This window comes from Hirundo rustica, unplaced genomic scaffold (assembly GCF_015227805.2).
Source record: "Hirundo rustica isolate bHirRus1 unplaced genomic scaffold, bHirRus1.pri.v3 scaffold_163_arrow_ctg1, whole genome shotgun sequence".
Taxonomy (NCBI): domain Eukaryota; kingdom Metazoa; phylum Chordata; class Aves; order Passeriformes; family Hirundinidae; genus Hirundo; species Hirundo rustica.
In genome coordinates, this window is record NW_026690238.1 from 1 (window position 1) to 24,124 (window position 24,124).

At 51.8% G+C, this 24,124-nt stretch overlaps 1 protein-coding gene across 1 annotated transcript; it reads left to right on the forward strand.

Annotated features, from left to right (window-relative positions):
• Positions 1 to 6,882: 6,882 nt before the first annotated feature.
• Positions 6,883 to 23,629, forward strand: LOC120747689 (interferon-induced very large GTPase 1-like). The gene is made up of 3 exons (XM_040053710.2): positions 6,883 to 6,914; positions 8,805 to 8,994; positions 15,232 to 23,629. Exon 3 carries the CDS (start codon positions 15,234 to 15,236, stop codon positions 22,551 to 22,553), a length of 7,320 nt encoding a protein of 2,439 aa, XP_039909644.1. The 5' UTR covers positions 6,883 to 6,914; positions 8,805 to 8,994; positions 15,232 to 15,233; the 3' UTR covers positions 22,554 to 23,629.
• Positions 23,630 to 24,124: the final 495 nt, after the last annotated feature.

Genomic DNA, 24,124 nt, shown 5'->3' on the forward strand with positions numbered 1-24,124 from the left:
GGGGGGGCAGTGCGGCCGCGGCACGCGGGGCGGGGGCGGGGCCACGCGGGTCGGGGCCGGCACCACGTGGGGTGGGAGTGGGGCCACGCGGGTCGGGGCCGGCACCACGTGGGGCGGGGGCGGGGCCACGCGGGTCGGGGCCGGCACCACGTGGGGCAGGGGCGGGGCCACGCAGCGTGGGGCTGGGGGGGGTGTCACGCGGCAGGCACCCGACGCCACAGGGGTAAGGCGGGGCAGGGAAGGGGGCGGGGCCGCGCGCTGCGGGCACCACGTCACTGGGGTAGGGAGGGGTGGGCAGCGCTGAGGGGGCGGGGGAGTCCCCCGCCATGCGGTCTCCGCCATCTTGGGAACCCCGAGAGGACCACGTGGACCTGGACCCGATTTTACTCCCCACGGAAAACCGAACGCGGCATTTTTGAACCGGGAAAAGCGGGGAGGGAGGGTTGTCCCGTGCAGCATGGCCAGTGCTGTCTGAGACTTCCCTCCTGGCCCTACCAGACCAGCACGGGCGTGGAGGCTGGGGTGCCCCGAAGGCAGAGCGGGCGGGCGGGACCCCTGCCGCTCCATCGAGAACGCTTTCCCGGGGACATGGGGACCGGGGAAAAGAGGTGGGGGGAGGAGGGGGAGAACACGTTTCTCCGTTGGGCTCTTTCGGCATTCCCTTTTGAAATTGAATTGCCGAATTTAACTTCATTGCTACAGTAAAATACTTTGTAGCCTTTTTGTCCCCAGTTTGAATCAACCTAATTAATTCCTTTTCTACAGTGCCACAGAAATGTGGGCTGCAGACTCTGTCCGGAGAGACTTGGGGAAAATGCACATGAACCCAGCGAACAAAACTTCTTAACTCGCCTTTTGAGATTTTCAATTTGGCATCGTTAACTACTGACGCATAGTTATAATACAACCTTTTCTGAGCAACCGTTAGCTTTCCAGCCATGTTTCAATACTAAGTTGCTTTTGAACCCAAACCCAGATGAAAAGCACTCCCCCCGCAGACCCCGTTCACTCAAAATCACAGGAGTTTTAACCCTTTAGCTGTGCAGCTATTTTTGGAGGATTTTTTCCTCCCCAATAGATCCCCCTCCCTCGGGGGAACCCTAAAACCAGTAAGTATGTCCCTTTGTGGGTATACTTACCTGTTCCTGTGCCTGGGGGGTGCGTGGGTCTGAATGTTCTGCTGCAAGAAGGACTCCGGTCGGGGCTCGAAGCTCCCCTGCTTTCCCCTGGAACTTGCCTTGTTTAAAAGTCAATTTCACAGGGGTGCGTGACACCCAGAGACTGTTCTTTGGGCTAAATCAGCCCCAGTCCGTTCGCAGGGTCCGCCTCGTCTCCAGGAGGGCCCTGCGTGGGCGCTGGACGCTCTGTCACCTTGGAGCCGTGCTCCACGTGGTTCAAGCTGCTTCTGCTGGTGTGGTGTGCCCCACGTTGGCGCGCCAATTGTGTCCGGTTGTGTCCCCGCTCCGGGTGGGAGCTGGCCCCAGCTAGCTCGGGTCAACACAGACACAAAGTTTCCAGTTCGTTTTGGCTTCTCGGCTTAGCAGCTGGACCCAAAGGTGACAGTCAACAGCAGCAGAAGAGAAAAGGCTGGCTCTCAGCTTAGCAGGTTAAAAGATGTTTATTAGCAGAGATCTCCAGGCTTCCAGGCTGAGAACCCAGCGGCTGAGAGCTTCCAGGCTGAGAACCCAGCGGCTGAGAGCTTCCAGGCTGAGAACCCAGCGGCTGAGAGAACCTCTTCCTCCCTCCTACCCCTTATAGGCGGGGGAGGGTCCCAGGGAGGATACAAGAAGACAACAAATCAGGGGATTCAGGGGGTAACAAGGTGTGCCCACCCCCAAGCTTCAGACCACTAAAATCCAGAGCCAAAGGAATTTCCCCCAGGCTACCTATCACCTGAAGCCCTCTCCCGGAGATTTCACAATCCGGGAGGGACCCCGGGAGTGATAGACAAACTGCCCCAGAGAGGGGGGTTGGGGCAGAGGGGATGTTACATGTCATGTGAGGCATGGGATGATTGACACAAAACACCTTATTATACAGACAACACAAAAGGGATACAGAATTGGGGATACAGTGAAACGAACCATAACATAAACTTCTTACAAAAATCTAATAAAACAGTTCTGCACCACCACAAATAAACAGAACCAGGAACCTTGAGGGGCTTTGTTTCACAAAACCTGGGGCAGCCTGATCCCTTGGGACCCCGAGAGCACCAAGCTGGAACGGTGGAAAACTCCTGGGCTGGTGGCTGGAATGGCGGGGTGTCCCCAGCAGGCAGGGGGGTGTCCTGGCAGGCAAAGGGGGGGATGTTCCCACAAAGTGAGCAGTGCTGGAGAAGCCGCGACAGCTGGGCAGGGCTGGCCCAGCTCCAGCAGGGCAGGCCAGGAGCTCCGAATTCCTGGGCACTCCAGCAGATGATGGATGGTGGTGGAATTCCCAGGACTGGACCCTTTGTTAACAGTGGACTCCTCACGCAGCCGGACATCGCCCAGCTGTCGTCTCTGAAAACCGAGAGTGAAAGAAGCCACCCTCAGCTCCCGCAGCCCCCGAGCCTTTCCCTCCCCCCCAAACTAAGTGATCTACTGCCACTTCTTTTGTGTGGGTCAAGTGCCCTTTAAGCATCAGTATTTAATCTCTTAGCAGCTTATGGGGGGGGAAAAATTCTATAGGGAAAGGAACAAAAAAACCCCAAAACCCCAAACTTAACCCCTAACACCCTGGAAAATGTATCCCAAAACCTGAACTTGTCCCTGCTCCTTTTCCCTGCCCATTCTCCCACACTGGAATGTAATCCAACTCTGTTCCACTCCCACCTTATCCCTGATTGGGTAGTGGCTTGTCCCCTGCCTCTAGCCCCTTCTCCCAGGATAAAAGCCAGGAAACCACGTGGAGCTGCCTCTTGGCTTGGGAATGGGGACAGGGACGGGGCTCCAAACCCTGCAGGGGCAGGACCACAGGAGAAAGACTGAATAAAGCCCTGTTTCCCCCCAGACCAAGTGCAGACTCTTCCCTTTGCCATTGACGGGGACCTGCTCTCTCTAAAGGAAAAGGTTCACAGATGCTCTGGGATCTTTGGGGCCCTGAGGAAAATATCCTTCCAGCTGTGGTTTGTCTCTCAAGCTAGCCGAGGCAAAAACGGAGCCGGGGCTCTGAGAAAGACAGAGAGAGACACCACAGGCAGGGACTCCTGAGTTGGGGCTCTCTGATGTCTGTCACAGAACGGGAGGAGACGAGGCAGGTTCCCAGGGCTCCGTTGCTCGTGGAGCTCTTCCAGGGTGTGGAGGATTGTGTCCACCTCCCAGCACAGCTGGAAAAGCAGCAGCTGCTCCCTGTCTGCTCCACCTCGATTCCCTGCTCCCTCCACAGCCCTCCCAGTCTGGCCCCGATGTTCCTCCACACCAATGTCTTCAGTCTGGACTCAACAGAGGAATCATGCATGTGGAATCATGATTAGCTCAGAAAGAATTATGGCAGTTAATGGGCACCTTAGGCTCCTGGAGAAAACAGGTGCCTGGATTTTCTGTCGTTGCTCGTGAAGGCCAAAACTGGGCAAGAAAATAAAACTTTATCGTCAGATGGCTACAGAGCAGGTATTGGTTTATTTAGCACAAGGTGTGAGGGGGATCCCTTCACCAAAAACTCACTCAGGCTTCTTTAGCCTGCAGTTACATCTTCAAAGTCCTTCCACTCCATGGCACAATTACGACATATCATTAGCATATTCCTATTTGCATAAAGCTCTGTCAGGATTTTACAACAGTTTGTTGCTTTTGCGCATGCGTCAGCTCCTTCTGTGGTGGTCGTCAGTCTTCTGGTGGTCTTTTGATGAAGACTCCTATAGTTCTTCCTCAGATTTGAACTTCTTATGTGTCTTCAACACATGCCTGGTGCTTCTTGTTCTTCAGTCTAAGTTGGTTTTAGCTAATTTTGCAGTTTGCAAGTTCTGTTAAAACGTTTTATCCTGCAATTCATGGCGCATGTTATCTCACTTGCCCTGCTATCTTGTTTCCCCTGCTATCTTATTTGCTCTGCTATCTTGTTTGCTCTGCTATCTTGTTTGCTCTGCTATCTTGCTGGCTTTACTTGCATGTGTTGTTAAAATATTGCTTGTGGTTAAATTTTCATTACATGTCACTTAGATTTCAATCCCCCCTTTCTTTTCCCTTTTTTGAATTCTTTCACAAGTTATCGTGTGTTTATTCTCCAGAAATATGTTCCTCTTCCTACTCTGTATTTCAGTTGATATCTCTTCCAATCATCATAAAACACTCTGGTTTGCGTACACACCTCAAAAAGCACTGTCTAAATATGCATGTACACAAAAATGTGTATTCTTAACAAGATTCTCATTCATAATTGTTTTAACCAATTTAGATTAGGGAATGAAGATGGAACTGTCTCCCCTAAGTGAGTTTGACCCAGGTGTATAATCATTTATTACTTCATGGAGTATCTTTGCATGTTGCCAGAGTGGATGTATATTTGTTGTTAATTGCCCTGATTGCTCTATGTAAGTACGTAAGGCTGTTTCCAGCCCTGGCCAGGTCTCTCCTGCCATGGAGTCAGGAGTCCAGATGGTTTCATTTTGCAGTGTGCGTATTCCTGGTGGCTGGGGATGAGGCAGGAGTGTGCTCCTGCTGTCCCAGGCTGGCAGGGGCAGAGGGCGAATGGTCCTGTGGCTGCTCCTGAAGGGACCCTGAGGAGCTCCTGAACCCAAGGAAGCCGTGCAGTGCTGGCAGAGAGGGGATGTGTAGTAATGCACCTCATTCCTGAGTGAGCATTTCTGTCTAAGGGTAAGGGTTTTAGTTCCCCTGAAACACATAAGGAAACCAAACTAGAAAGTTCTGTGTCTTTCTCTTCGTAATTGGCTCAATGCCAAGAGAGAAGCACCTGTTGGATCTTGTCACTGTCCTTCAAAGTCTGTACCTTTCCTTATTGGCAATTTGCCAGTAGAACCCACCTAGACTGTTAAGTACAAAAGGGACTGCACAAAAGAACCAAAGAGCTTTTTCGGGACTGCAATAACAGTGTCAGAATGGCCTCTGCACTGTGCTCAAACTGCATTTTCTTTACCTGCTTATTGTTTCCCTTGTTATTAAACCTTTCATTTTACAAAGCATGCCAGGGGAAGTTGTCTGGTTATGTGATTTAAGGCATTTACCTGAACAAGGCTGGACTCCTAATAAACTATTAGAAAACTGTAGGGCTCATGGTTCAATGGTGCTGGCAAAGATTTCCTGGAGGTGCTGCGCCAGCGGCTGGACAGGAGCCCAGGGGTGCCCAGGTGGGCAAGAGGCCACTGGCCCAAGGGCTGTGCCGTCTCTGGGGTGACAGCAGGACCAGGGCAGTGCCCGTCCCCTGTGCTGGCACTGCTGGGGCACCTCCAGTGCTGGGGCAGCTCTGGAACCCTCCTGACAAGAGAGACCTGCAGGGGCTGGAGCATGTCCAGGGAAGGGAACGGAGCTGGGAAAGGGAATGGAGCCCCAGGAGAGGCTGAAGGAGCTGGAAAGGGGCTGAGCCTGGAGAAAAGGAGGCTCAGTGGGACCCTGTGGCTCTGCACAACTCCCTGACAGGAGGGGACAGCCAGGGGGGATCGGGCTCTGTTCCCAGGGAACAGGGAGAGGAGAAGGGGAAATGGCCTCAGGCTAGGCCAGGGCAGGTTCTGGTTAGACAGCAGCAGGAATTTCTCCATGGAAAGGGGGCTCAGGCCTTGGCAGGGACTGCCTAAGGAGGTTTGCAGTGCCCATCCCTGGAGGTGTCCAAGGAATTCCTGGAGGTGGCACTCAGTGCTCTGGGCTGGTGACAAGGTGGGGATCAGGCACAGGTTGGACTGGATGGGCTGGGAGGCCTTTTCCAACCTCAGTGATCCTGGGGTTCTGTGCCTGTAACACTCCTGCAGGAGCAGGGAATTCTTTGGGTGTTGGAAAGAACCCTCTGGAGACAGGCTAAGCTAAACTGGGAAGGGAGGGACCAAATCCATGCTCTGTAGGTGATGTGTGCCAGCCCTGCCTGGCAGGTGCTGAGGCTTCCCCTGAGGCTGGACAAATGCCAGGGGTGTCTGCTCCAGCACTTGTGACTTGTCCGACTGGGGCAGGCGATGCCTGAGGTCCTGGCAGGCTGGAGGTCTTGATATCCAAATGCCAGGGCTTGTTTTGAGGCTGTGGAGCAGGATATGTGTGTCCACATCTCAAGGGAAAAGCAATCCAGGCACCCTGCTCTGGTTGGGTGTTGAATGTCCTCTGTCAAACCCCAGCGCTCTGTTACCATCAGGTGTGGGATGTTCACTGCCAAGAGAGCTGCAGCCCGGCGCTGTTCCTGCTTTTCTTCCCCTGCTGGAGAGGTGTTCAAGGACGGCCAGGTTGGGCAGTGCTTGGAGCAACCTGGGATAGTGGAAGTGTCCCTGTCTTGGAATGGGGCAGCCACTGTTTCTCAGGGAATTCCATCCCAGCCTCTCAAAACTCTCCCTGGGAACAATTCCTTCCCAATATCCCATCTATCCCTGTCCTCTGGCAATGGGAATCCATTCCCCCTTGTCCTGCCCCTCCAAGCCCTTGTCCAAAGTCCCTTTCCTGCTTTTTTTACAAGTATGCATATTCAGCTCCCATGGTTTACAAAATCATTACCAACAAACGGCACAGGAGTTCAGGGTCAGATGTCTGCAACAGATGAGAGCTGTCTGTGAGCCAACTCAAACCACAGCTGGCATGGGATTTGGACTGTAACTCAAGTATCTGACTCCAAAAGAACGGTTTACTTTCACATTCTGCTGCAGTAAAAAGCCTGATTTACAGGAATTACCCCGCTGCCCCGATTAAAGGTGAAGCCACACCCAGTTAAGATCCAGGGCTGCATAAAGAGGGGCTGTGCTGGGCTTGTCCCGTGCCAGGAGCTGCGGGGACCGGAGGGAGAAGGTAGGGCCCTGGGGATGAGCGGTGGGGCCGGGAGCAGCAGGGAGCGGGATCTTGTTGGGCTCCTGCCTCCTGTTGCCGGTGTTTTGCCAGGGCTGGGGAGATGGCATGGCAGGAGGAGAGGGCTCTGAGGGCAGCGGGCGGGCGGTGTCTGCTCCTCCGTGGGCTGCAGGAAGCCGCCTTTGCTGGCAGCCGCTTTGGGGGAGCTGGGGGGAGCCGTGTGCGCTGCGGGGCTGAGCTGGGAGGGGGCCGGGGTCAGAGGTGGGGCCGGATGGCTGCGCTCCCCTGCAGGCAGGAGCGATGGGACTGGTGCTGGGGAGGTTCCTGGCCCCGCGCCGCTCCTTCGGGAGCAGGGCAGCTCCGTGGTGATGAGGGGCAGGCACGGCACATCCTGCTCTGTCCCCAAGCCCAGGGCGTCAGTTCTTCCTCTCCCTCCCCATGCAGGGAGGGTGGGATTCTCCTCTCTCACAGTCTAAGCGTCACCACCCAGAGCGCCCTGGTCCCTGGACAGCCCCACAAAGGTAGCAGTGTTCCCAGAGCCCCTTTCCCTGGGGCAGGGCTAGGGAAAACTCTCTCAGGGGTCTGTTCTTGTGAAATGGGGTGCCAGCATTCCTTATGGCAGATTCTGCGGCCAGCCTTGCTGCTTTCCCTCGTTTGCTTCCCGGGAGGAGCTCGATCCTGAGTTATGCCCTGAATGTGCTTAGTGCCTCTCTGCGGGCACTGACACAGTCACATGGGGCTTTTTCCCTATTCCTGCAGCAATGGGAAGCCGTGCAGGGACTGCCAGGGGTGCCTGGGGGCAGGTTCATGGTGTGATTGGGCTGGAGTTAATATTGTGCAGGGCAGTCTCTGGCTCCTGAGACTAAACCAGTGCTGGCAGTGCTCCATTGGGAGAGAATTTGGGAGAGGACAGGGCTGGGACAAGTGGGTCAAGTGGACAAGCTGCAGCAGTGACCCTGAGCCAGCAGTTCCCTTCCTGAGCAGCTGTGCCACACTGAGTCTCTGCTGCCCAGGGAGCAGCTGGACATGTGCCCAAAGAAAATAACTGGTGTCTAAAGTCCGTCCTTCTCGGGATTTTTTGTCCCGAGATTCAGGTGGTTTTAGAGTCCTTTGCCTCCTCCAAAGTTCTGAGCCGGACACAAGAAAGAGACAGAGTCTTCAGATTCTGATTTTCAAGGTTGCATGCTTTGTTTATTGTTTCTTATCTAACAATTCTCTCAGTGCCCAGCTACGGTCTGTGCAGCTGCTCGGGCATCTGACGACTCCTCCCGCACTGGGCTGTTGCTGCCTCTTACACTAATTGTTACGTACTCTTTATTTATCATTATTTGCCAATACCTATCAGTTATACTAAACAGGTCATCCCTACTTTGACCCAATCTCCTTAAACTACTTTGTGCCGCCGATACTGCAGAAAATGGAGTGAGGGAAGAAGAAAGAAGAAGCAAGAGACAACGCCCATAATCTTCCATCTTGCTCCCATTCACTTCCACACTAAAAACCCAAACCCACTGTTTTTCACCCTGTGAGAAGCTAAACTACTATCTTTCACACTCTTGTGGCCTGTAATTCATCTTGCAGTGTAGGAAGCCTTTCCCATGGACTGGGATCAAAGCCAGTGTCTTCCTGGGCTCTGTGCCAGGCTCTCAGACTTCTCTGTCCAGGTCTCTGACCTTCCAGGGTAACCAAAGGAATGCCCTGGACTCCAACACCTCCTGTGCTCTGCCAGCACGTCCAGCTTTCCTCTGCTGCTGAACTGCCCTTATCTCGAGGCAGTGGCTTTTTCTGCATCTGCTTTCCTCAGTGGAGAAGGGTTGGCCTCCAGGGGTTCCTGGAATGAATCTGCCACGCTCATGGGTTGCCTTCTCCTGACTCACTGCTCTTCTACTTTAGGATTTTGGGTCTTTCCTTCCTGGTGCTCTTCCTCCTGAGTTCTCAAGGCATTCCCATCTTCTGCTCCACACCCTGCTGTGTGCTCCAGGCCTGCCACTGCTGCTGTGCTGTGTCCCCTGAGCTGGGGCCCTCGGCTGCTGGTGCCTGCTGGGAAGCCAAGGCTGGGAGCAACAGGAGCATCTGCTGTGAGGTGAGTAAGGGGCATCAGAGCCCACAGCCCTTGCACAGATCGCCCAAATTCGCAGGAATTCCTGAGGAAAAGCTGCCCCTGAATGCTCTGGAAGATGGCAGGAGCCCTTGGATCTATACCTGAGTCCCAGCTCCTGGGATCGATACCTGTGCTGGTAAGGGTGCTGTGGCCTTGGTGGGATGGAAGCTGAATGCTCAGAAGGATATTTTGCAAGGAATAAATCTCTGCAGTATCCAAGTGAACTGAGATTGGGACATTTTTCAGGGTTGTGTGTCAGTGTCAAAAACCCCAGAGGTTTAAACGCAGCTGTCCAGTGAATGCACCAGGTCTGTTAGAGTGAGAATCATGGAATGATGGGATGGCCTGAGTTGGAAGGGACACACCTTGGTCCTGGGAGAGACAGAATCAAAAGCTTTACTGAAATCCAAAGAGCCGAGATTGATTGGCTGTCCTCAATCAATTCCATGGGTTAATGTGGCCAGCAGGAGCAGGGAGGTCATACTTCTCCTGTACTTGGCACTGTTTAGGCCAGACCTTGAATATTGTGTCCAGTTCTGGGCCTCTCAGTTTAGGAAGGAAGTTGAGATGCTTGAGTGTTTCCAGAGGAGGGCAACAAGGCTGGTGAGGGACTTGGAACACAAGCCATATGAAGAACGACTGAGGGAGCTGGGGTTGTTTAGCGTAGAGAAAAGGAGACACAGAGGTGACCTTATCACTCTCTACAACTTCCTGAAGGGTGCTTGTAGACAGCTGGGGGCTGGTCTCTTTCTCCAGGCAGCAGCTGACAGAAAGAGGGGACAGAGTCTCAAGCTGCATCATGGGAAATATAGGTTGGATACTATGAAAAAGTTTTTCATGGAAAGAGTGATAAAGCACTGGAATAGTCTGCCTGAGGAGGTGGTGGGGTCGCTGTTGCAGTGCCTAAAGTGTGGTCTCCACACTTGCCCGGGCTAGCTCAGACACCGCGGTGTGGCTAATCCGTGCCAGCTGGCCGCGCCAGCCAATCCGATCCTGTGGGATCTTGGCTCCCACGCGACCTTGGCGGTAGGCACAGGTGGTTCAAAGCAACGACGGCAGAGATAGAAAGGCGGACTCTGCTGAGCGGGGTCACAAGAGTTTATTGGAGCTCCAGCGCGGGACCTTCGCGCCTTCAGGTAACTGCCCAGGCAGATTTTGATTTTTCCACTCTCTCACTGAAAAATCATTCTGTGGAGGTGTGGCAATTTGCCTAAAATGATGAACTTAAATGGCAAGTCTGATTTGCACCTGTTGGCCTGTCTGGTGGCCATACAGTCCTGTACCTTTTCTAGGGCTGCTCTTGCCCTTAGGGTGAGGGTCCTCGGAGAACTTTGCTCCTCTCCCCCTTTTAAAAGATTAATGACGGGGTCTAGGTCCTCAATAGTCAGACCCAACCAAGGTCTTACCCAATTTAAGGACCCACACAACTGCTGGACATCAGCTAATGTCTTGATGTTATTTTTGACAACCAATTTTTGCGGCACAATGGTCAGCTTACCATCTCCAGACCCAAGTACTTCCAAGGTGGTGTCCTGGTTTGGGGACAAATTTGGGAGAAAACCCCCATATAGGATCCCTCTAAAGAAGCAAACCCAAGTGGCCCCTCCCTCCAACTGGTCCGGTAAAAAAACCTCTTTGGAGAAAAGTGGAAAAAACTATTTTACTAAACAAATGAAGTGCATACAAGTATAAAGAATGAATAATACGGAACAATAAAGCCTCTCGTTCTGGAGTGAGATGGCAAATTGAGAAAGTTCTTGCCGTGGGTGTAGCTCGGCTCTCTCGCAGTCTCTCATCAGTCCCAGTCCCTCCGGCGCTGCTGGAAAATGCCGAGGTCCAGGCCCCGGTGGGCCGCAGGTGCAGCCCCCAGTGCTCCCCTGGGTTTTCAGTCCAGAGCAGGTTTAAACAGTTCCAAGAAAAAGGAAAAAAAAACAGTCCAGGGAATTTCTCTGCCCTAGCTAGCTGAAACTAACTAAAAGCAAAACAAGATCTCTGTCCTGCAGTCTCTCCAAGCCTCCGCCGAACACCCCGTCCACAGAAGAATGTGGAGGAGTCAGGCAGTTTTCTCAAAACAAACTCCGCGCTTCTCCTTGCTCTTAGAACTAGTCTTAAAGGCACAGGACTCAATATACAGCACAAACGGAGCAGACGACTGGGGATACAAGCATCATAAAGTTACCCTAGGACAGGCGGCATCCTTTGAATCTTTTCCTCCTGAAGGTTGAACCCTGCAGCAACCAAAGAATCGATTGTCAGGTCAAGCACGTGGGACAGTAAGTCATCATTGGGGGCACACACGAGCACATCATCCATGTAGTGCAGGATGATGGCTTCTCCTGCAGCTGCATGCACTGGGGACAGCAGGGAAGAGAGGTACCACTGACAAATAGATGGCGAGTTTTTCATCCCTTGGGGAAGGAATTTCCAGTGGTATCTTTTGCTCGGGGCTTCTCAGTTGAGGGTAGGAACCGAGAAGGTGAAACTTGGGGCATTGTCAGGGTGCAGAGGGATCTGGAATAAACAATCTTTGACATCAATAATTGCCAAATTCCAATTTTGGGGGAGCATTGCTGGGGATGGCATCCCTGGTTGGAGAGAAGCCATGTCCTCAATGACATTATTAATTTGACGGAGATGGTGGAGGAACCGCCACTTGCCTTTGTTTGCCTTTTTGATAACAAAGACTGGGGAATTCCATGGAGATGTGGTTTCCACAATGTGGCCTTTAGCTAGCTGTTCATCCACTAGCTCCTGAAGCGCCTTCATTTTTTCTTTACTGAGCGGCCACTGCTCTACCCAGGCTGGTGAATCAGTTTTCCAATTGAGTTTCTGGGTTGGGCGCTCTTCAGTGGGGGGGCATCTGGAATGCCAATCGTGACCCCCCCACTGGGCCATCAGGTCTCTCCCCTACAAGGGCTCTGAATAATCTAAAACAAATGGACGCAGTGTAGCTAATTGTCTGCTTGGCCCCTTAATTTGCACAACACTTTTTGATTGTTCTGCCCATTTCATTTCCCCTACACCTTCTAAGTGCCCGGCCACATTTTGCAGTACCCAGTGTGAGGGCTACATCCTTTCTGGTACAATCGTTAGATCCGCGCCTGTGTCCAAAACCCCTTTGAGGTTTATTACTTCCCCACCATGACGGACCTCACACCCTATTATGAGTTTGTCCCTCCCAATAACTCGTGTGGGGCAAACATCAAGGTGTTTGTTCCTTGTGATGTCTTTTTTAATGAACGCGTCAGGTGCTGGAATTGCCTGAGCTATCATCTGCCCCTTAGGCAGAAACAAAGGTGGACGGACACAGCGCAGCCAGAGAACTCGTTGTTTAGGGTCTGATGAGACGAGACCCGGAAGGATCTCGATCTCTCTCGCTGTGTACTTGGTGTCCCCAAGGATGACACACTTACTGCCAACATGTTGCCAGGAGCCTGGCACCTGTAGATCCAATGAACCTAAATGCCAGTCTGTGTCACTTAGGTGCAAGGATTGTGTCGGTTGTAACCTAAAAGGCTTTTGGAGACATTCTGTGGTTAGACAAGGTCTGCTCACATCATGATCTGAAAGGGTCATATCTGGTGACTTCTGCTGAAAGGTAGAACTGGTTATAACAGGATTATTTAGTTTAACATTTGCATTTTCTAGTTTTTCATCACGCCTCCTCAGACTTGTCCCATTTATGTCGGCGTGCTGGGCAGGCCGGCACTCAGATTTTATTTTTTTGAAAAATCCCCTTTGGACTCTTGAGACTCCCCACCCCCATTGTCCCAAAAGTCCAGAAATTGCTTCTTCAAAGGGCATTGAGATGCCCAACATCCAGCCTGATCACACAGGAGACACGTTGTTCTTCTCTTGGGCAGTGGGCATGGCAGAGGCACAGGGGGCATGGCGTCTGCCACGGCAGCTCTTTGCAGTGGTCTGAATGCATCTCTGGAACTGTGATTAAGGTGTGCAGTCATGAAAGGAACTTTCTGGGTACACACGTGCAGCGTGTCACCCGGGCAGGCTGAGGATGGCTGCCTTGCACTGTTCGTTTGCATTGGTCAGTGCCATCTCCTCCAGGACCTTCTTCTTGGGCTCCTTCATTCTTAACCTGCAACTCGATAGCTCGGGTTAATCGCTCCACAAATGTTACAAAAGATTCTGATGGCAGCTGCTTTATTTTACTGTAAGGTTGGAAAGGCCCATCGGACTGGATTGAAAAGAATGCTTAGGAAGCAGCATCTTTAATGCATTTTAAAACAGCTAAAGGAATTTCCTGAGCCTGCTTGAGTGTTGCGACCCATTCACCATCACCACATAGATGTTCTAATCGAATTGGCAAATTATTATTATCGACAGCCGTTTCAGGATTTTGCCAAAGCTCCGGAAGTAAATCTCTTAATCTTTTTTTCCATGTGGAGTCCCAAAGCCTAAACTGTGTGGACAAAAGGAGGGAAGAGAAAAGCTGCCAGGGGTCAAAGGGAACAATAGGATTTCCTGCTAAATTTGCTTTTCAAAGGCTGTGAAAATATTCACTTTTGCCTCCAAATTTGGCCTGAGCTTTACACAAATCCTGAATCGCTTGTTGTGGGAAGGGGTCCCAGTTACTGTGGACAGCACCCCCGCTTTCTGACCGTCGGTATGTGACAGGGGTGGCAGAAAAGCCAGGATCTCTTCCTGCTTCCAGGCTCCCGGTTCCCCCCCCACCTCCCCTCTGGGGCGTGGGAACTGGGACTGTGGGCGGGGAACCCGTGGGAACCAGGGGCAGGGAGGGGCTGGAGGCTTGAGTCACACGGGGAGGAGTCGGAGCGCGGAGGTTTGAGGGTAGGGGGCAGAGTCAGAGGAGAGGGCGGTGGCAGGGGCGGCACCGAAGGGAAGGAGGGGTCTGGGGAGAGGAAGGGATTGCAAAAGGGATTGCGGGAAGGAGGGACAGACAAAGGGAGAGATTCCTCGTGGCTCGGGAGCACATGGCTTCGGCCATTTTGGACAAAGGAATCCCCTCCATCTTGTGACCCCCCCACCTGGGTGCCAGCCGAGTGGGTGAAACCTTTCATCCCTAAGACTGCAAAGCCACCTGCAGAAGCCCCACAAGTGGCCAGTGCTGCCTGGAGGAGGAGAAAGTGCCAAACCTTCTCCTTCTATTTATCATTATTCCTTAACAGTGTTTTTATAAACAGTTTGTTTGCACTAGAAGTCATTTTTCTTCTGCAACTTGAAAGGTACTCAGGGTCCAAACTCTGAGCATCTCCCAGGAACCGAGCCCTCTTCCTTCTTAATTTAATAAGAAAAGGGGAAATGTTGTAATGCATTAATTGTGTTATGTTTATCAGATCTGTAATCTGTATCATGGCTTGCCCTTACTCAGCTGTAACCTAACTCTTCCACTGCCACTTCTCCCTGATTGGGTGATGTCTTGTCCCTGCCTCTGGCGCTGCCCCCTGGGGAAAAAGCCTCCTCTTGGGCGGGGCCGAGGTCTCTCTGGCACCTGCAAGTGATCAGGATGGGCTCCAGCCAAGCAGGGCAGGACTCGAGAATAAAAGCTGTAATATCCCACCCAGTGAAAGAGAGCAGACCCTTTTACTTTTGCCATCGGCGGTCATCTAGTCTCATGGGGAAATACAACAACTATTGCTGTTGTTGTTTGTTTGTCCTGTTATATTTACTAGTAAAGGACTGTTATTCCTTTCCCCATAGCTCTGACTGAAAAGCGTTTTTTTAATCTTCCAAATTATAATAACTTGGAGGGAATGGATTGGAATTTCCCATTCCTAGAGAGGCCCCGCCTCTCCCTAGCAGATACCTGTCTTTTCAAACCGAGACAGAATTAAAGATACACTGTCTAGATTGCTAGTCTTAATCAATCACCACTTAACTCATAACCTTCTTGCCTTATGTGTGTGTCTGTGTGTGTCTGTGTGTGTCTGTGTGTGTCTGTGTGTCCGTGTGTCTGTGTTTGTATTGGTGTGTCTGTGTGTCTCTGTCTGTATTTGGGCCTTTGTGTGTTTGTTTTGTCTCTGGGATACAAACTCAATTTCAGGGTGGATCCTGCAAGCAGGAAAGCAACAGGCACATCCAGTGTGCTGGGAAGGAGACCCTGGCTCTTGTGCCATCCCAGGCTGGGCTCCAGCAGCCGGGTGGGAGCAATCCCCTGGGCTGCAGCTGCTGCAGGGCCTCTGCCAGGAGAATGGAGCCTCTGACAGCACCTTAGGGAAAGTCTCTTTTCTTCCTCCACAGGCATGGCTTCACAGGAGGATACACAAGAGGGGGATGCAAAGGCACAGCTCCTGGCAGAGGAGTTAGAGAAGGAAGGATTGGATGCTGGATACTGGCTGCCTAAGGTGATGCAGATCCTTGGGATCAAGTGCAGAGAAGCCCTGCAATATGTGGAACATAAAGACTATCTCAAGCTGAAGTGTGAAGTACGGCACCCCTGGGAGAAAAAGGCACTCCAGAAAGTCCTGAAAATACCAGATGAGAAAACAACTGCTAAAGAGGTGCAGAAGGAGCACTTGGAGAAGACAAAGCAAAGACAAGAAAAGGCCAAACAAGCCCTGAACGATCTGACTGAAATGCTCAACAGCGGTAACCAAAGCCAGGAGGCTATAAGGAAGAAAGCAGAGACTCTGTGGCAAGCCATGGAGATTCCCAAGGAGTTCTGGGCACCACCAAAGAAACCCTTGGCAGATATGCTGGAGAGCATGCAGAAGCAGCTGGAGCAGCAGGATTTGTCAGCAGTCAGGATGGAGAACATCCCTGACACAGAGGTGCTGAGGCGGGCGTCGGGGGGACTGGCCCTGCAGGGCATCTACAGAACCAGCAGACCTGAAGATGTGCTGGCAACGCGAGAGCAGCTCCTCAGGGTTCCTGAGGGATTCCAGCTCACTGGTCCGGAGCAAGGATCGCTGCTTGAGAGGAAGGAGTTCTCCTCCGCAGCAGCAGAATCCACTTTCACCAAGTCCATGGAGCAGCTGGGGTTCAGCTTGAGCGTTTCTGCCAAAGCCGGATTCTGGGGGATTAATCTGGGAGCAGGTGTAAATCACAGCAGCTCCTCACAGTCACAGGACACCCACCAGTCCCACTCCGAGCAGAGTTACTTTTGCAGCACCATGTACCAGTACATCCCCCTGGCCTCCTGCTACTTCCAAAGACATCAGCTTCGCCTCTCGGATGCGGCTCTGCAGGAGCTGCAAGACATGGAGCAGCTTTTGTGCTTCACTCAAGAAGACAAGGCCCCCCTGCTGGAGAGGTGTGAGAGGTTCTTCAGCAGGTTTGGGTCCCACGTAAACCAGGGTCCCCTCCACTTTGGGGGGATATTCTGGTGGAAGGCATCCACAGAAGGATTCCAAGCCGAGCAGAGAGAAGAGATGAAGCGACAAACATCTGAAACACTGAACAGCTTTGTCAGGATGAGCTATGGGGGCTTCCTGGCAAATGCTGCGGGTTCCCTGGATGTTTCTAAATCCAGCTCACAGGCTTCTGTCCGGGGAGGAGCTGGAGACAGTTCCCATACAGCAATTCATCTCTCGGTGGTCAACACAGGGGGCCCACCAGACACAGCTTCTCTTCCTCAGTGGAAAACGGGGCTCATGTCTGATAACACAACGTGGTGCGTTATTGACCGTGGCTTTGAGCTGGTCCCAGTGTGGGATGTCATCCTGTACAATCACAGCAGGTATTTTAAGTCCGTGGGTCAGATGAGCAGAGCCCTCAGGGATGCGTACAAAGAACTGACAAATCAGAGCACAGGTACCTCTTTTGGGAAGGAAATAGATATTGCAGTGCAAGAAGCCAGAGATTTCATGGAGACTGTGAAGACCTGGGAGGTGACGGTGAATGAAAGAAAGCTGCTCACGTTGATGGAGCTAAAAAATGATCTGAATGCAAGAACCAGGAACCCCAGTGTGTGGATCAACATGTGCCTGTCAGACAAAGCCCTGCAGGACTTCCTGGTGAACACCGTGCGCAGCTGCCAGGAGTCACCTCCAGAAAACACCAGCTCCATCAAGGTAATGTTGAGAAGCCTCCTGGATCCTCATATCTACTCTGTCAAGGACTTCCCTGAGGCTTCCTTTATTATGCAATGGATCCTCCAGACTGGGCACCAACTTCCCAGCTCTCCCAAAGTCTCTGAGCTTGGTGACCTCATCAAAACACTGCAGCAAATGAAGGAGCACATCCATGCTGTCACCTACGCACCAGCAAGCTCTGCTTCTGCCATTCATGAAGCAAAGATAGAAGCCACCCTGACCAGCAGCCTCGCCATTTATTCCTTACTCCAGGCTCTCCAGGAACGGGCTCAGAAGGACATGGAACTGTTGGTGCTCTTGATTGCGAGCAGCACAGGGTACCAGGTGGAAAGCAGCACTTTCCAGCACCTCCTTGGACACCCAGAAATTCAGTACATGGCCAAGGAAATGGCAGCGGCACATGAGGAGTACGTGAACCTGAAGGAGCAAGATGCCGACAGAGCTGAGGCCTCCCTTCTGCTGTTGGGTCTGACTGTGACACCCGAAAGTCAAGAGCTGTCCCCTGAGCAGAAGAGGGAGCGATTAGTTTTCATGGAAGATCACATGAAAGGCTTGTGGTCCCCACGGATAAAGAATCTCCTCCAAAAGCACAGTGGAGGCACAGACTGGGAGATGCTGGAACGGGACTTGCGTTCCTTGATCAGTGGGTGCTTGGATGAGAAATTGGATGAACAGAGGATGCAGAACATACTCAGAGACCTGGAAGATACTTTTCCAACACCTGAGCCTCCAAGTCAGTTCCAATCCAAGTCAGACAGTGGTGAATCCAAAGCTAATGAAGCCATTACAAACCAGGAGTTCCTGCAGTTGCTCAAGCGCCTTGGACTCCAAAGTTACTATCCAAGAAAAATGGGGATGGGAGATTTCCGCACCATCTGCAAGATATCTCTGCAGGACAGCCAGCCCAGCAAGGACACAGAACTGCCAAGTTACTTCTTGCAAAAGCTGTTAACTGTGGATTACCAGGTGCGGTATTTGACTTGCTGGGATGACAACAACCCAGGCCTTGCAACCATGTCAGAAACTACAGAGCAAGAGCATAAGCTGTCAGAGTCCTTTGAAAATTTTCTTGATAATCTGATAGAAGCAGCCCCTGAAGGTGCGAACAGGGACGGCCATGTGCACCCCATGGACCTGCAGATGGCCATTTTCCACTGTGCTGATGATTTCCTCAGACAGACCCTTGCAACCAAGCTGGCCTTCTGCCAACTGGCGCTGCCTCTGCTGGTGCCCAACCCGTGCACTTCACGCATTGAGTTCCTGCTCTACGCCCTCAGCCAAATCCAAAGGAGCTGGAAAGAGGCGGAGAAGTCAGGAAAGGAGGCCAGAACAAAGAGTTACAAGAAACTTATCTTTCAGGCTCAGACACCCATCGTGTCCTTCATCCGCATTGGCAGCTCAGCCTCCTCTTCCAAGTCTCAGCTCCTGAACGCTCTGCTGAGCAAACGCAAACACGACACTTTCTTCCACCGCCAGTGCAGAGGCAGCACCAGAGAGCGTTTGCTGATGGAAGGGGTGGTGGAGATCGCCTGGTACTGCCCCCGTGGAAGCCCTGATGACACCTTTGAGTGCTGCGTGGCTTTCTGCAACCTGCATGGAGATGCCAGGGATCACGGAGCACAGCTGCAGTTCCTGCAGGAGATATCTGCTGTCAACGTGGCTCTCGTATCTGATTCAGAGCGCATGGACATCAGGGGGAAAAAGCTTCTGCAGGACCTATGGAAGTCACAAAGGCCTTTGATTTGTCTTCTCACGGAAAAAGAGAATGTTGCAGCTGGACAATCCAGCAAAACCATTACAATAGGGATCAAGAACAGAAACGAAGCACAACTTATGGACCAGCTGAACAAGACAATTGGGAAACTCCTGCAAGGGTCTAATCCACATTTCAGCCTGGACACCTGCGTGGACAAAGCTCGCCAGCACGGATTCATAGTGGATGCAGATCAACCTGCATGCATGACAGCCAAAGCAGAGGCAAAGGAGCTGGTGGACCTTCTGAAGAAAGAGAAGCTGTCTGAGATCAAATCCCAGCTGCTGCCGCTTCAAGGAAAACTGTGGTACCAGTGGTGCAAAAAGGACAAGGAACTCACTCGCTTGCAGGAGAAGGGGAACACGAGCATTGAGCAACATCGCAGCCAAATTGAAAACGAGAAGAAAGTAATAAGAAAAAAGCAACTTGAGCAAGCTTTTCCTCTCAACCCACTGATGAAATCATTCCTTGGCTTTCTCCAGGCCCAGCCAGCAGATACCAAGAAATATTTCCTGCAGTGGATGAAGGTCTTTATGAGCGAGCTCTCTTGTGGCCGCCTTGAAGAATTGAGGAGAGACTATCACGAGTTATGGTCTGAAATCCTGGCAAAGAAGAAAAGCAAGGAAAAAAGCAGTGTAAATGATCACTTGCTGAGTCGCTTGAATGCCCTCTCTGATGAACTCAATGATTCATCCATCAGCCTGGAGCACCTTCTGAGAGAAGCAGGGCAGATTTATGAAGCTCTGGAATATATGGAGACAAAGAATTACAATTTTGTCAAACTGCCAGAAATTGCAGCAGAGCTGATGGTTTCAGGGTATCCCATGGAGCTGATGGATGGGGATGCTTCTTACCTGCCCTTGCAATGGGTGGGAGCAATCTTTGACAGCTTAATTGAGAGGCTGGGGGACAAACGAGTGTTTGTGCTCTCTGTGCTGGGCATCCAGAGCACCGGCAAATCCACCCTGCTGAATGCCATGTTTGGGCTGCAGTTCAATGTCAGCGCGGGGAGATGCACCCGCGGAGCCTTTATGCAGCTCATCCCAGTGGGCGAGGAGCTGCAGCAAGACTTGGGCTTTGATTTTGTGCTGGTGGTTGACACAGAAGGACTTCGTGCCATCGAGATGGCCAATAAACAGTCCCTGAACCATGACAATGAGCTGGCCACCTTTGTCATTGGTGTTGGCAACTTGACCGTGATCAATATCTTTGGAGAAAATCCATCAGAAATGCAAGATGTTCTGCAGATCGCTGTGCAGGCTTTCCTGAGGATGAAGAAAGTCAATCTTTCCCCAAGCTGCATCTTTGTCCACCAAAATGTGGGAGCAATATCTGCCCAGGAGCAGAACATGGAAGGACAAAGGCGTTTGCAGGAAAAGCTGGATGAAATGACCGTGGTAGCAGCCCAGCAGGAATTCTGTGACATCTCCTCCTTCAGCGATGTCATTGGCTTTGATGTGAACACCCACATTCACTACTTTGCTCACCTGTGGGAAGGAAACCCCCCAATGGCACCACCCAACCCCAGCTACAGCCAGAACATCCAGCAACTAAAGAGTAAAATCCTCCAGGCTGCCCAGAAGCAGTCACAGCGAAGCATTTTGAGGCTCTCGAGCCTGAAAGTTCGTATTGCTGACCTCTGGAATGCTTTGCTGAATGAAAACTTTGTTTTCAGCTTCAAGAATTCCCTGGAGATTGCTGTGTACAGGAGACTGGAAAGTGCCTTTAGTCAGTGGACCTGGAAGCTGCGGAGTCACATCTTAGACGTACAGATGAGACTGGACAACAAAATTCGCAATGGGGACTTGCAGAATGTGACCAGAGAACCGCTTGAAGTTCTGGTGCAAGAGACAAGTGATGCCATTGAGGAAGAAGTGGAAAAGTATTTCAGTGAAGACAAAGATCATGAGACACTGGTGCAGTGGAAATCAAGCACAGAGCTGAAGCTGAAAGAACTGAAAGAGGCTCTTCTTTGTGAAACAAAAAAGAAATGTGAGAATCTCATTGAGCTACAGAAGGAGCAGAAGAAACTGGATGCAAGGAAGTTAGATTATGAAGATGAGCTCCTGAGAAGGAGCAGGGAGCTGGCTGTGACTCTGAAAGGGAAGAGCCTCAGTGAGAGAGAACTGAAGAACAACTTTACTCTTGTCTGGAACAGTTGGATTGCTGAAGTCTCCTGTGCTGCTTCTCCTCCAGAATGGGTGGATATTGATGCAGAAATTGAAGGTGTCCTTCTAGAGCACTTTAAGGAGCCGGGTTTCCAAGAACGGATCAGGTCATTTCCCAAAGGCAGAGGATTTTCTTTTGACAAGGAAAAACACATCATGAAGACAAAGAATTTTAGCTACATCCGAGATTTTTGGCACTCTTCTAGTGCTGATGTGATCAACTTGCAGCACGTCACAGAAAATATCACAGCAAGTGTAAGATCAAACATTGATAAGAAAGAACAGGAGAAACACGATTACAGTCGAATTTTTATTCATGAAATACTCAATGAAGTACAAAAAGGTGTGAACTCTGTCCCCAGAGATGCAAAATATACTTTTAATAGAGAGTATTGCATAGATTTGTCTCTGTATCTGTGCAAAATGGCAGCAGAAAGGTTTAAAGCCATGCACGAAGCATTCCAAAAGGCAAATGACCCAGTCATGTACCTGAAGAGCAAGAGAGAAGATTTCTTCCAATGTTTCCAGATTTCCTGCCAAGGAGCCACTTCGATCACAACTTTTGCTGTTTTCCTTTGTGACAAGATTGAACCAGCTCTTCGCCGCTCTGTCTATGAGAGGACAGCTAAGGACATTGCTGAGGACATGCAGGGCAAATTCCCAGATTTCAGGGGCAACAGAGCCAATCTGGAAGTTTCCATAATGAGATACCTGGCAGAACAAGAAAATTTTGAGTATTTCAAGCAGTACCTGAAGTTTCCAAAGGAGTTTTTTCAGAATTACATTGAGACACGAGTGAAGAGTCACTGTTTAGATGGGAGTGGGAGGCTTGAGAGGTTTTTAGATTCCTCCCTTAATCTTCTCTATCGAAACATCCTGTCAGCTGTTTCTTTATCAACCCAAATTGTCAAAGACAGAAAAGACAGAGAAGACAAAGTCTCTCTTTGGCTGGATGAATTTTGCAGGGAACTGACAGAGGTGATCAGCTTGCCCAGAAGTGACCTGAAGGGCATCGAGCACCAGGAGGTCACAGACATTGAGTTCCTGAGCAGTGTCATGGCAGAAGCTCTGGGTGACCTGAGGGACAGGCTCAAGAATGAATTTGCTGATGCTGACATGAGCTCATTCTCAAGGCAGCCTCAAACTATCCTGGCGGAGCATTTTTCAGGGTGCTGGGCACGGTGTCCCTTTTGTGGGGCTCTCTGCACAAACACCATGCAGGGACATGATGGAGACCATCAGGTGGTCTTCCATCGCCCACAAGCTTTATCAGGAATCACATGGGGGGAAAATGACTATGATACACGCCAGCTGGTCATTGATATTTGTTCCAGCCTTGTGTCAAGCAATGCCTTATTCAGAAAAGGTGGACAATCCCAAGGCCCATGGATCCCGTACAAGACATACCGTAATGCTGGACCTCCTTATTCCACTTGGAACATTCTTCCTGACCCATCCATGCAGGCATACTGGAAATGGTTTGTGTCTCATTTCGGGACGCAGCTGGAAGCTCTGTACAATGGGAAGTTTGAGGGAAGAGGAGAAATCCCTGAGGCGTGGCGGAGAATTACGAAGCAAGAAGTACTGTCCGAGCTGGACAGGTGTTAGGCCACATCCAAGGGAAGAATGAACCAAAACAGCTTTGCAGTTTAGGAGAACTTTGTACCAAGCTCTCCAAAAAATGCAGTCACAATGATGGTGCTCTCAAACCCAGTGAAGATAAGGATATCATAAAGCTCTCAAATTTGGTGAAATAAGACCTTACTGCAGCCATCACTCAGCAACTCCCTTGCATCAGGAGAAAGCAAGAACCTTCTTGCCTTCTTGCCATAAGCATTTCCCTCTGCTTTGTCCTAGAGCCAAATCAAACGCCCTCCTTGGGGCGACTGACCCATGGCCATGCCACAAGGTCAGGGCAAGGGCAAAGGCAGCACTCCAAGCACCCCTTGGATCAGCTGCTGTGAGACAAGAAGGGACAGTGCCCCAAAGGCAGTTTTCCTGCAGCAAGGAGGTGTCCTGCTTGGAGAAAGGGCTGCAGGACCTGAGGCCAGCTCCATGCTGGCTGCAAGCTGGCCTGCTTGGCTTTTGGGCATCATCCTTCCCTCCCTGACTGCAGCCTCTTGGATCAACTGAGGCTGTTCTCCCAGCAGGAGCTGCTGTGCCTCCAGGCTCTGGAAAGCAGTGACACGACTGCCCTGGGGCTCAGGCAGTGCTTTCACTCCCTGTCTTGGAGGTGCTGTGTCTCTGTCCAGGGCAGCTGCTCCTGCTCAGGTGCCTGGGGCTGCTGCCCTTCCCTCCAGCCCTCAGCCCTGGCAGGAGCTGTTCCTGTCCTTGGCCTTTCAGCTGAGCAAAACCCTTTGAAATGCCCCATGTGGAGAATCCTGTTTGCCAGCACCTTCTGCAGCAGCCCTGGAGCCAGTGCTGGTGCTGTCCAGTGGCTGGTGGCACCAGAGCCGTGCTCTGGAGAAGGTGGCACCAGGTGTCTCTGCCCCAGGGAGCTGTGGGGGCTTTTGCTGTGCAGGTGCTGCAACCCTGCTGGCAATGCGAGGGCCAAGCCCTCCTGGAGAGCTGGCTGAAGGGCTGCTTCAGCCTCATCCCCTGCAGGCTCTGCTAATAAAGGAGTTGATTTGGACTGCACTGCTCTGTGTCTCCTTTGTGTTCAGGGGAGCCACAGCTGGGGGTGACTCGAGCTCTGTGCGCTGCAGATGGGCAGGGGACAGGGGGTGGCACTGGGGCAGGGGGTGTGGCAGCAGAGGCTCTGCTCCATTCAGGGTCTCTGCTCCAGGAGCAGCTTCACTGTCTGCAGGGAGAGCAGAGAGGGCAGGAAGCCCCAAACCACAACATCCAGGGAAACCAGTGTCAGTGGTAAGTGCCAAGGGAGGCAGCACTGGGAACCAAGCCTGGCCTGTCACACACATGGAGGGCTGAGAAGGTTGATCCCATCAAGGATCTGTGCTCTGGAGCTGCTCAGCTTTGAACCTGCAGGACAAAAGAGGAATGAGCCCAAACTCTGCCAAGCCCAGCCCTGGCCAAGCAGACCTGGAGCCAGTGACAGGAGCCAGAGCTGGGCCGTGTGAGCGTGTGCTGCAAGGGCTGAGTGCCAGGGACTGGGGACACAAGGGTTGGGAGGGGATTTGGGCAGGCTCCTGGAGGCAGACTGACAATGGAGGTACTGGCTG